At 45.8% G+C, this 12,706-nt stretch overlaps 1 protein-coding gene across 1 annotated transcript in view; it reads left to right on the top strand.

The window, feature by feature from the left end:
• The window catches only part of MRPL54 (mitochondrial ribosomal protein L54), a 66,080-nt gene extending 58,790 nt beyond the window's left edge, over window positions 1-7,290 (top strand). The window contains exon 3 of the mRNA XM_068233792.1: window positions 7,057-7,290. Coding sequence (XP_068089893.1) covers window positions 7,057-7,183 — 127 coding nt within the window. The 3' untranslated portion in view covers window positions 7,184-7,290. The remainder of the gene's footprint in view (window positions 1-7,056) is intronic.
• Window positions 7,291-12,706: the final 5,416 nt, after the last annotated feature.

Here is a 12,706-nt window from a genome sequence, read left to right as displayed (position 1 = left end):
TCACACCACCTCCTCACAGTTGTTCCCCGCTTCAGCTCCCATGCAATTGCAAGCGGTGCCCGGAGGGCTCTCACCACCTCCTGTCGTGGCCAAATCCTCTTCCAGCCTACTGCCCGCTGTCTCCTCTCGACCCCATATGCTGTGCTGCTAAGTCCACGCTACACAGGATCTGCACGCCACACAGCACGCAGCGGATGTCGTCACTCTCCGGCCTGCTTCCGTTACTAATATCGCCCGCCCTTCGGGCTTCGTCAGACGGTCACGTGAGTGGCCTCGTCTTGCTGCATTTAAAAGCCATCCTCTCCTGCTCATTTGCGTATCTCCACCTCTGCTTTTCGAACATTGGTCACAGCACTCATCCATAGTAAACCGTAAATAAATCATTTCAGCACTGAGTGTCTTCTTAGTTTACAGTCTAGATTTCGCCTTAGAGATTGTCCGTTTGCACTAGTCATATCTGTATCAACGGACACATGTCACAGTCATCCATTGGCTCTTTAAAGAGACTCCGTAACAAAAATTGCATCCTGTTTTTTATCATCCTACAAGTTCCAAAAGCTATTCTAATGTGTTCTGGCTAACTGCAGCACTTTCTACTAACACAGTCTCTGTAATAAATCAATGTATCTTTCCCCTGTCAGACTTGTGGCCTGTGTCTGGAAGGCTGCCAAGTTCTTCAGTGTTGTGGTTCTGCTATGAACTCCCCTTTATGCACACTGCCTGTGTGTTATTTAGGATTAGAGCAGCTTCTCTCTTCTCTCTCTTATCTTTTACAAGCTGGATAAATCGTCCTCTGAGCTGGCTGGGCTTTCACATACTGAGGAATTGCAAACAAGGGCAAAGCTGTTTGCAGGAAGAAAAAAACAGCCTGAAACTTCAGTGCATGGGGGAAAGAAACACACAAATGATCTCTTGAGATTCAAAAGGAAGGCTGTATACAGCCTGCTTGTGTATGGATGTATTTTCTATGTGTGGACATACTGTACATCAACCTACTTCCTGTTTTGGTGGCCATTTTGTTTGTTTACAAACAAACTTTTAAAAACTGTTTTTAACCACTTTTAATGCGGCGAGGAGCGGCAAAATTGTGACAGAGGGTAATAGGAGATGTCCCCTAACGCACTGGTATGTTTACTTTTGAGCGATTTTAACAATACAGATTCTCTTTAAAGGGGAGGCCAGACAGAAAGGAGTTGTAGTAATCAAGTCTGGAGATGATGACATGGGTAAGCAGATTTGTAATGTGGTCAGGAAGGGTGGATTTTGGACATATTGTGAAGGTGGACATTGCAGGCTCTGGAGACATTTTGGATGTGGGAGGGATAAAGGAAAGGGCAGAGTCCAGGATGATGCCCAGGCAACTGGCCTGGGCGATAGAGCAAATGGTTGGGTTATTGATTTTGTGGTGGATAATTTGGGATGGTTGTAGTAGCGTGGAGTGAAAAGATCAGGAGCTCTGTTTTGTCCAGGTTGAGTTTCAGGAACCTTCCAGGAGGAAATAGTCTGTGGTGAAGGAGAGATCAGGGGTATGGAGGCAAGTCTGACTGTCGGCTGCATAAACGTGGTATTTTAAGCCCTTGGAGGAGATAACTTTGCCGATGCACAAAGTGTATGCTGAGAACTGAAAGGGGCCCAGAGCAGAGTCCTTGGGGTCCCCAACTGAGGTGGGCAGAGGTTGAGAGGGAGTCATTGATGGACCCTTTCTCTCATACAGCGCACACAGCCCTGCATGCACTCATGGCGCGCAGCCACACCCGTAGGCCTAAAAGTTGACCACTTCAGGATCTGACCAGCCAATATGGGAAATGGCCGAAATGCACAAAACACTTACTTACTTTTTTTGGCCAGAACATGACCTGACCAGAGTTGGCCAACCAAGCCCAGAAGTAAGGCTTTCCAGAAGCACGTCAGCGGAGGAGCAAATAACTTTGTGACATCTGCACCTCTCCTTATCTTATATCTGCTGCAGGGAGGAAAATACAGTGCAGCCTGTCCCTGCCCTCTCTCCCTCCATGCTATGTGTTCGCGAGCATTGGTTACCCTGGAGACAATACACACACATGCACGCGCACACACACAGCAGGGAGAAAGGGTGTACAGCAGACTTTCTCAACCAGGAAACCCTGTTCCTTGAGTAGTCTGCATGGGGTTCCTTGGCATTTTCCCTATCATGGGGAAAGCATGATAAAGCACACTAAAATAAGGGATACTGAAAAACAGAAGCACTGAATTGGGGGTTAGAATAATAATGAGCACATTAATATGAATTGATATATGATATAATATAATATTCAATAGTGTAATATATAATATTAATAGAATAATATTGAGCACAATAAAAAGCACTAAAATAAGGAGACGGTATAATAAGGGGCACTGTAATAGGGGTTAGTGAAATAAACGGCCACACCTACTTTTTTTTTTTTTTTTTAACAGACGTAGTTTATTGAATTTTTTCAAAGTACAGACAAAACATACATACCCTAGCCCAACTCCCACCCCCACCCAGGTGTGCATCGCAAGGATCGTGTCTTAACTGTTAAAGTAGAACCTATAGGTCGGGTTGGACAGCTAGCGAGGATAGCATGCAAGTACCGAATATCAGCATTGAGTACATTTAGAGGAACATAGTACTAATAAGACACTATTAGAATGTCACTGAAGTCTAATTTAATACCAGCTTGTTAGAGAACAGAAGGAGTTCATAGGATATGGCTTTTTCTTTTAGTATTAGGCATTAGAAAGAACATCATGAGAGGTAAGGTACTCCAACCAGGGTAGCCATATCAGATCAAACTTCTGGGGGCAGTTTCTATTTAAATATGTTAGTTTATACCACGTCATTGCTTTGTTGATTTTCTTAATCCATAAGACCTTAGAGGGAGGATTGTCAGAGAACCATTTGTGGAAGACTTCCTTCCTAGCATACATACATAGGATATTGATTAAGGTAATATGGTGCGTGGAAAGGGTAGCATCAGTGTATAAACCCAAAAGTAGACTCCTAGGGTCTACCACAATCCTCTCTCCCAGAACATCAGTGAGTAGGGCAGCTACCTGTGTCCAGTAGTTATAAATCACGTCACAAGTCCAGGTCATATGGTAGAAGGAACCAGGTTCCCTTTTGCATTTAGGGCAGAGCTCCGATCTATCTTCATAGATGGCGCGTAACTGGAGTGGGGTGCGATACGTTCTATAAATTAGTTTAAGGTGCAAGAATTTATCCGCAGCAGAGATCGAGACCCCGTCCATGCAGCTTAGGAAGTCCCCCCCCATTCTGGATCAGATAAAGGGCCCACATCGGTCTCCCACTTAATTCTAGCTTTGTCAAGTCTAGGGGTGGATAGTGGGGTCAGCCTGGCATAAACCTCAGAAAGGGGTCTGTCCAGGTGCTCCCGCAGGAGAAGACTTTCTATTGGGTCGGATTCCCACGTCCAGAATCCTGAGAACTGGGTCTGCCATGCATGCTGGACCTGAAGGTACCGAAAGAGCATGTTATTTGGGAGATGGTATTTAGCTTTCAGTTGTGGGAAAGTTAGCAGCGTCCCAGCTGGCGTCAGATGGATCACCTGCTTAACACCCCTGGAGGCCCATAATTGGACGTCTGGGATGGAGGTGAAAATTTTCAGCTTAGGGTTGCCCCAGAGTGGTGTAAAAGGGGAAAGGGTACTCGGCTTCCGCAGGTCAGATCTGCTGTTCTCCCATGCCCTGATGGTGGTTTTCATTGGGGCTGTAATAGTGGAGAATTTATTAATTCCCCTGAAGGGAAGGTTTGTGAGAGATTCTTGGGAACCAACGATTGCCGCTTCCAGTAGCGCCGCAGTATTACGTTCGTCTTGACTGAACCACCATCTAGTGGTTACTAGAGCAGAGGCCAGAAAATACCGTCGTAGATTGGGAAGAGCGAGCCCACCACCATCAATGGGGAGTTGCAGTGTGGCCAGCGACAGCCGGGGTGCACCCTCCCCCCAAATAAAGCTGGACAGTATCGAATCCACTGTCCGAAAGATGGATTGGGGGATCCACACTGGCGATTGGCGGAAGACCTAATTAAACCTGGGGAGGAATAGCATCTTGAAGAGATTCACCGCCCCACGACTGAAAGCGGAAGGGACTTCCATGAGGTGGCCCTGCGGGAAAAATGGTCAACAACTGGTTGGAGGTTCATAGGGATATATTGGCTGATATCTTTATCAATCAGAATTCCCAAGTATTTAAAACTTGAAACCCATTTCAGTTGGGCATGCGGAAGTGAGGGTGGGCTGACACTATCAATTGGGTAAAGTAAGGATTTATCCCAGTTTATACGGATACGTGAGTAACCACCAAACTGATTTAGAATGCGGAGTGCTGCTGTAAGTGAGGGTCCTGCGTCGCCAAGGAACAGCAGCATATCGTCTGCATAAAGTGCCACCTTCTCGACCAATCTCCCCACCGAAAGCCCCACAACCTCAGGCGCTGTGCGAAGCAAAGCAGCCGCCGGCTCAATTGCCAATGCGAAGAGGAGGGGGGAGAGCGGACAACCTTGCCGGGTGCCTGTCTCCAGTGGAAATGGATCTGATACTTCAACATTGGTTCTGATCCTGGCCAGAGGGGATGAATACATGAGCTTAACCCAGGAGATGAACTTGTCACCCAGCCCGAACAGACGTAGCACCTGACAGAGGTACGGCCATTCAACCGAATCGAACGCTTTTTCAGCGTCAAGCGTGGCAATGGTTCTCGTGCCAGTGTTATTATGAGAGATCAGCAGATTGGCTTAAAGACGCCTCAGATTAATGTCCGTACCTCTGTTCGGCATGAACCCGGTCTGATCAGGATGGATAAGAAACTCAACAACCTGAGCCAGTCTCCTAGCTAATATTTTGGCGAGGATTTTGATGTCTACATTCAGTAGGGAGATCGGCCGATAGGAGGCGCAGCATTTAGGGTCTCTGTCTTTCTTGGGGATCACTACAATAAGGGCAGTTCTCATGGAGTCTGGGATGAGGCGATGGGTCTGCATGTAATTAAAGAGATCAGCCAACTGAGAGCTGAGGTCTTCTCTGTAAATTTTGTAGTATTCTACTGGGATGCCATCCAGACCCGGCGTCTTACCCGACTGCATATTAGCAATAGCCAGTTCAACTTCGTCCGCGGTAATATCACTATCTAAGAGCTCAGCCTGTTCCGCTTCCAGTCGTGGCAAGGGAATCCCCCCAAGAAATTCCTGAAGAGCGTCCATAGTATAGGCTACCTTGGAGGAATAGAGATCCCGATAGTAATCTCTGAAAACACAGTTAATGTCAGGTGGGGAGGCGTCGAGAGTACCTGTCTTGTCAAGGATAAGGGGTACGCTGGCTTTGTTAGTGTGATCTTTGGCAAGCCAAGCCAGTAGGGAACCACACTTTTCTCCCTGTTCACACCTACTTTTAAAGTCCGTGCCTCATGCAAAATAAATGCAGGGGTTCCTTGAGAGCCAAAAATTATTTGCAGGTTTCCTCCGGGGTAAAAAGGTTGAGAAAGGCTGGCTTATAGGGACGGGTTGCGCTGCATATTTACTCCCTGCAGCAGATGTAAATGCAGGATGCAAGGGGCCGAGAAGAAAGGGCATGGACTACAGATGCTGCTGCTGAAACATGCAGCCCTTATTTGGCACTTGACCAGCCAGCTGTTGCCACTTACTTTATCAGACTTTGGCTGGCCAAAACAGGAAGTGAAATGCAATTTGTTTCGCATATTGGCCCTGTAATAGCTGCCCACTTTGCAAATTGGCAGGCCAGAAACCCAAAGTGGTCAGACTATCCATAGTTATTTATTAAGTTTGTTTTTCTTTTTATTGTGTAAATGCACAATGACCTTTATTCAAATGGGCCTATTATTATTTTTTTTTATTTTTTTTTTTGAACTTTCACTGTGCTTCCTCAGTGCAATAGGAAAACGTCAGCTGTTGCTCTTCTGTGCAGTTATGCAAACACTGCCAGGGAGTGCAGAGAGATTGAAAGAGATAAGCATTTCCTGCTATCCTGCTACTCTTCTGTTCAGCTATGTGACACAGACTGCTGGGGAATGGGGGAGCGTCCGCTGACTTACAGTGAAAGAGGAGAACCTCGGATGCTACTCTGTGCAGCTATGCAAACACTGCTTGAAACTTAGGGATACCAGAGTTTTGTTGCCACGGCAACACACATGTGGCTGCCCGACATCTGCCTGTAACTTATCTGCAGGGCCCGCTCCTTCAGGAGCTCCCGCTAATTACCTCATGTTCTTCAGGATGTTATATAGCTGCACAATGACAGGCTACAGGGAAGTGCTGGATTTGGGCAGCCTTTCAGATGTGAGGGAAAAGGAAAAAAAAGGTATTTCAAAGTCCCCTTTCACTTGGTTTAGCCGAGCCTCCGTCACAGGTCAATGTTACCATACATTGACATTGTCGCGAATCGCGAAAATAGAGAAAACTAAAAGGCGTAGGGTGTCGCCAGAAAGGTGTCGCCAGAAAGAGGAGAAAGAGAGCTTTAAAATGATATCCATCTTTCCATAGTTACATTGTATTACACAGGACAACTTTTTCCTAAAGTCAGCAGCTCCATTCTGCTGAATGGAGCTGCTGACACTGGGGAAAGTGTCGTCCTGTGTAACACAAGTAACTATGGAAAGATTGATATCATTTTAAAGCTCTCTTTCTCCTCTTTCTGGCGACACCTAAATAGTCACCCTACGCCTTTTAGTTTTCTCTATTTTCGCGATTGAAATCGCGGCAGTGGCAATTTCAATCGCGAAAATAGCGAAAACTAAAAGGCGTAGGGCGGCGGTTTATATATCATTGGAAAGAGGAGAAAGAGCTTTAAAATGATATGCATCTTTCCATAGTTTCTGCACTGCTCAGAGTCCCTTTAAATTATTTGTGACGTCCTTTAATGAAATGTTTGTAGTCTGTAAACCCTGCTCCCCTAATGAATAGGAGATGTACCATTTGAAGCACTTTAAAATTTCCAGTTTTGCTCCCTGTGTTTAGGGTTTCCACATAGTACTTATGATTATTAATCTTACGGCTTTCTTCTTTTATTTTGCTTGTAGGCTTTTCCAGTTGGATTTGGGTCCACCTAAAACTTTGCAAGAAAGAAGTCCAGATACTCCTCAGTACTGGAAACTGCTTCGAAAGCTGCACATGTGGAGAAACAATCGTTTAGCTAAAAAGCTGTAATAATAACAAACGTTTTCATCATTTCTCTAATCGTCCATATCTTGCTCATAATCATACTTTAAACAAAAAAAAACTCTTTGAAGCTAAATTAAACAATTTTTTTTTAAGTTTTGTTTTAGTCTCAGGTTTGTGTGTGTGCTATTTTTGTTGTTTGTTTTTTATTGGAACACGAATCTGGGTTCAAGCTACATTCAATGTGAAGGGAAGTTGAATACTGAAAGACAGGGCCAGGCAGAGGCTGGACAAGCTACAGCCTCTGAGCGCAGCACTGTGAGGGTGCATTCCACTGCACTCTCCCTGTCTGCCCGATCTCCCATGGCCACCTAACTAACCTCCTCGAGTTCCCTCAGTGTCGTCGTCCTCCAACCTAGCATGGAGAGTGCCCGCCTGCCTTCAGCTGTAGCAGCCGCGCTGTCATCAGAGTGATGACAGGCAGGCTGTGGCATTGTGTTGCCAGGCAACAGCAGGAAGCTGACTTCTGCTGTAACGAAAATGGTGCCGGCTTCCTGCAGAGTTGCCTGTCACTGTGTACAATACTTGCTGCACATGTGAGTCTGTGAGATGTTTCTGAAATTAACCGGGGGGGTGGACATTCAGGCAGGCCTGTGAATGCAGGCCAGTGCTCATAGATGACTGGAGACATGTTTGACTTTTGCGTTGCGTCGCACTTAGTTATAACCATTGCACATGCGCACATCTGTTTTTAAAAAGGTGGGGCTTTGTACTCCTAAATGTGCAACACAAACGTTGCACACCTATGATGCACTTTTCATTCTTATGCCTCTGTTACATTGCATGCCACCGCAGCACATTACTTGCTTCTTTGCGTTGCGTTTTATCCACGTCGTGTAGCAACACAACGCGCGTTTGCACTGTGAACATAGCCTAAGACTCTAATTGTGCATGTGCAGAACGCTCCTGGCCATGGGACCGCGATGGAGGAGGTGTGCGGCCCAGAACAGCATTTGCTCAGTAGCCGGGTAAACCCAGCACTATGACGGACTTCACATGAGCACAGTGGATCGGCCTGGGAAAACAGCAAGGGAGCTGGCAGACTACAGTGAGCTGGAAGATGCCCCAGGTACCTAACACTAATCTACCTACACCTAACACTGCCATCAGCAAACACCCTTAACCAGTGTCCCTGATACTAACATGGTAGCCATTCCCGCCACTACAAGTACCTGCCATAGGTAGCCAAACTCCACCAGGGTTTTTTTTTTACTCTTACAAACACTGAGTTCCTCTAAAAGAGCTATTGTGTGTCCCTGGTGCCCAAATTACTGACTGGCCAGTTATTCTAGAATTCAACATGGGCACCTATAGTCACCCAAATTACCTGCTTTGGGGAAGCGCACTTTGCAATCTCTGCCTTTTGTGCTGGGAAGCCTTGTCCCAGCCCTGCTGAAAGATTAAACAGTTTTTTTTCTTTAAAGAGAAACGGCAACCAAGGATTGAACTCTGCTCCAATCAGTAGCTGATACCCTCTTTCCCAATCTGTTCCTTTTCTCAAACGAATCATCGGGGGGCTCTGTATGGCTGATACTGTGGTGAAACCCCTCCCACAGTGTGATGTGCTGACATCACACTGTGGGAGCCTTGTTTGCACTGTAGGAAATAACTGCCAAAAATGCATCATCTCTTTCCACAGACAATACCTGCCTGCAGTAAAAATGTCACCATGTGATAAATATATTAATATTCCTATTTTATGTGCTGTACACAATCTTACTTCTAATAAATTATGACACCTGGAGGCTGGGTACATTTGTTTAATGACTGCTGTATTGATAACATCAATTTGTCACACAATACAAAATCATCCCCTTCCCCAAGCTATTGCACCAATCCCTTCCTATGAAATATTCCCCAGCAAATATTCACTATATGGCTCTGAATTAGCGAAACTGCCCCTCAGCTGTTGAGTCTACTATAGTGCTCAGATGACTTAATCAGGCATGCAATGGGTATCCTGTTATGTCCATACTGCAGTATATCAGATTCCTTATGTTTTAAGCATGCTTTTACTCATGCTGCCCGGTACTTAGCCTTTAGTGTAATATTGCCGGTTTCCACCACCGCTTGTGAAGTATATCTTCCGTCTCGGCTCACCGCAAACTTGCTCACCAGATTGGTGACATTGAGTCTTCTCCATTGCTGCTCCTCACCGCACTTGGGGATATATTGCAAAGTCTAATGATTCTACTTGTAGTACGGCGTGCGGGCGTCCCCGCTCTGCCGGAGGCTTGTATGGATTGTAGGACCAACGATTTATTCACATACTCCTAAACAATATCTGCACAGATATTGTTTAGGAGTATGTGAATAAATCGTTGTACCTACAATCAACAGCATCGTGTCTGTTTTCTGGGTGCCGCCGGTCCACCACCGCCACCTGAACACGTTTAAACTTTTTAATGAATTTTACTCTTCTGGCGCCTCTGTACTTTCGTACACTAGATCATCCACCCTTGGCGGAAGGGTGACAAAAACCCTTTTTTTCTTCTATCCACAGAGAGCGACTTCTTAATCCTGAGTGGGGACAGGTCTAATCTCCCTACCTGGTTTTACAGTGGTTGCCTGTTTGGTAACCCAGGTTTGTAAGTATATTACTTACTTTTTCACAATTGCTATTTTGGCTAGAACATATTACACTATATTGGGCTCTCGGTCTACATTTTTATATCTGGAGTGGATGACATTTCTCCTCAGTTACGGTGGCCTGGATGGAGTAAAAAAGTCTACGCGTTTCATCAGATCCTTCTGACTTTCCCAAGACCAATGACGTATATTCAGGCTCCCTCTTGTGGTTGTTTATATACTGGCAGTTCTTACTTCCATTTATTTTTCTCCAATAACTTTAACTTAGTGCACTCCATCACCATCTTGTGGCTTTTTTCATTATTGCACTCTTGAATTTAATTTCTATTCCTGGAATTATATAATTAGCCATGCCTTGGTATAACCTTCTATGGGAAGCATCTCTATACTATTTTTCTATATCCCTAAGATACGTATCACATTATTTTATCAAAGAGAGGAGGGACCTAGGAGGGACGAAGGGGAATGAGCACATGTACATGCCTTTTGTTTTGTTGTTGCAGCCGCAGTGCAGCCAGAAAAATTAGGCAGGCATGTACACGCACCTAGAAAATTATTATAGCGGCCGCTGCTAGCAGCAGCCTAAAAAAATTCAGGAACCCGCCTGGAGTCCTGGACCCTGTTGGTGGTGGCGGAGAAGGCAGTCAAGCGCCCTGCGGGCAGAAGTGCTGTGTGGGGAGCGACTTAGTCTTGGGGCAGGCAGCCAGTCACACGGCGTGCAGGCAGAGATGCTGTGTGTGGGGACTGCCTTAGTCTTCGGGCGGGCAGTAGCCCTCCGGGATCCATGCCTCATTCATTTTGATAAAGGTGAGGTACTGAACACTTTTGTGACTTAGGCGACTTCTCTTCTCAGTGACAATGCCTCCAGCTGCGCTGAAGGTCCTTTCTGACAGGACACTTGAGGCAGAGCAAGACAGAAGTTGGATGGCAAATTGGGACAGCTCTGGCCACAGGACAAGCCTGCGCACCCAGTAGTCCAAGGGTTCATCGCTGCTCACAGTGTCTACATCCACACTTAAGGCCAGGTAGTCGGCTACCTGCCGGTCCAGGCTTTGGTGGAGGGTGGATCCGGAAGCCCTAAGGCGAGACTTTGGACTAAAAAATGTCTGCATGTCCGACATCACCATGAGATCGCTGGAGCGTCCTGTCCTTGCCTACGTGGACATGGGAGGAGGATTACTGGCAGTGGTACCTTTTATTGTGTTGTGCTGTGACATCACCCTTAAACGCATTGTAAAGCATAGTTGCCAGCTTGTTCTGTATGTGCTGCATCCTTTCTGCCTCCTGGTGAGTTGGTAACATGTCCGCCACTTTGTGCCTATACCGAGGGTCTAGTAGCATGGCCATCCAGTACAGCTCATTCCCCTTGAGTTTTTTATATGGGGGTCCCTCAACAGGCTGGACAGCATGAAAGACGCCATCTGAACAAAATTGGATCCAGACGTACTATCCATCTCTTGCTCTTCCTCAGTGACGTCAGGTAAGTCCTCCTCCTCTCCCCAGCCACAAACCATACCACGGGAACGTCGAGCAGCACAAGCCCCCTGCGACACCTGCTGCAGTTGTTCTGCCGCCGCCTCCTCCTCCAAAGAAACACCTTCCTCATCATATATACAGGAAGGAAGCAGGATTTACGGCCAACCCCAAAAAGTGTGCCATCGGATTAGAAGAAGCCAAGTATTTGGGGTACACGATTGGAAGGGGGGTTATTAAACCGCAGGTAAAAAAAAACGGAAGCTATTCAGGACTGGCCCCGCCCCATTAATAAGAAACAAGTCCGTGCATTCCTGGGTATTACTGGCTATTACAGGCGATTCATACCTCATTTTGCCAAATTAGCAAATGCATTGACAGAGCTCACAAAAGGGAAACCTTCTGTGATGGCGAAATGGTCACCAGAGGCAGAACAGTCTTTTGTGACTCTTAAAAAAGCACTATGTTCACAGCCGGTACTCTATTCTCCAGATGTCGCGAAACCTTTTGTAGTACAGACTGATGCATATTAAGTAGGACTAGGAGCTGTACTGTCTCAGGTTCAGGATGGAGAGGAGAACCCGGTGTTATATTTAAGCAGGAAACTTAATGACCATGAAATGAACTATGCAGTGGTTGAGAAAGAGTGTTTGGCAATTAAATGGGCTCTGGATTCCCCGATATTATTTACTGGGTCGACAATTTGATTTAATTACGGATCATGCGCCTCTCAAGTGGATGGCTCAAAAGAAAGAAACCAATAGAAGAGTGAATCGTTGGTTTCTTACACTTCAAGATTACTGTTTTACAGTAAAACATCGAGCGGGGTCAAAAATGTTCAATGTAGATGCACTTTCCCGTATTCACTCTTTTTGGGCCACTTGTGTTCCAACCCCAGGGTTGAAACAAGGGGTGGAGGTATGTGACAGATATCGGGAGGATTTGGGTGGAAAAGTCCAGGACGGGATTTATGTCTCACCCAGGTTCAGGTCATTTGCATCGCTGTTCACTTGATCCAAGCCAGCTTTTGAGCAGGGCTGGATCTCCAGCAGAGAAGGAAAAAAAAGAAGAAAAAACCTTGATAGGCTGCAGGCTGTCAATTTTGAGTTGCTCTTTGCCTGGGAAGGACCTAGATAGGTCAGGAGAGCTTGCTGAAGGCAAGGTAATCTGGAAAAACACTTTGGACGGAAAGTTATAATACTGTGGGGAGTATTAGGCTCTTCACAGTGGACAGGGAAGTTACTTGTGTTTAGACTAGTAGCCTGAGTGGCAGGATTTCATTTGCTGTTTTGTTTTTGCAACTTTTACTACTTGCCTGTAAATACAGGATCTTCTCAAAAAATTAGCATATTGTGATAAAGTTCATTATTTTCTGTAATGTACTGATAAACATTAGACTTTCATATGTTTTAGATTCAAATACACACAACTGAAGTAGTTCAAGCCTTT

This window comes from Hyperolius riggenbachi, chromosome 1 (genome assembly GCF_040937935.1).
Source record: "Hyperolius riggenbachi isolate aHypRig1 chromosome 1, aHypRig1.pri, whole genome shotgun sequence".
In the NCBI taxonomy this organism is placed as follows: domain Eukaryota; kingdom Metazoa; phylum Chordata; class Amphibia; order Anura; family Hyperoliidae; genus Hyperolius; species Hyperolius riggenbachi.
Note: the sequence above shows the minus strand (reverse complement) of the source record. Positions and strands in the feature narration are given on the sequence as shown.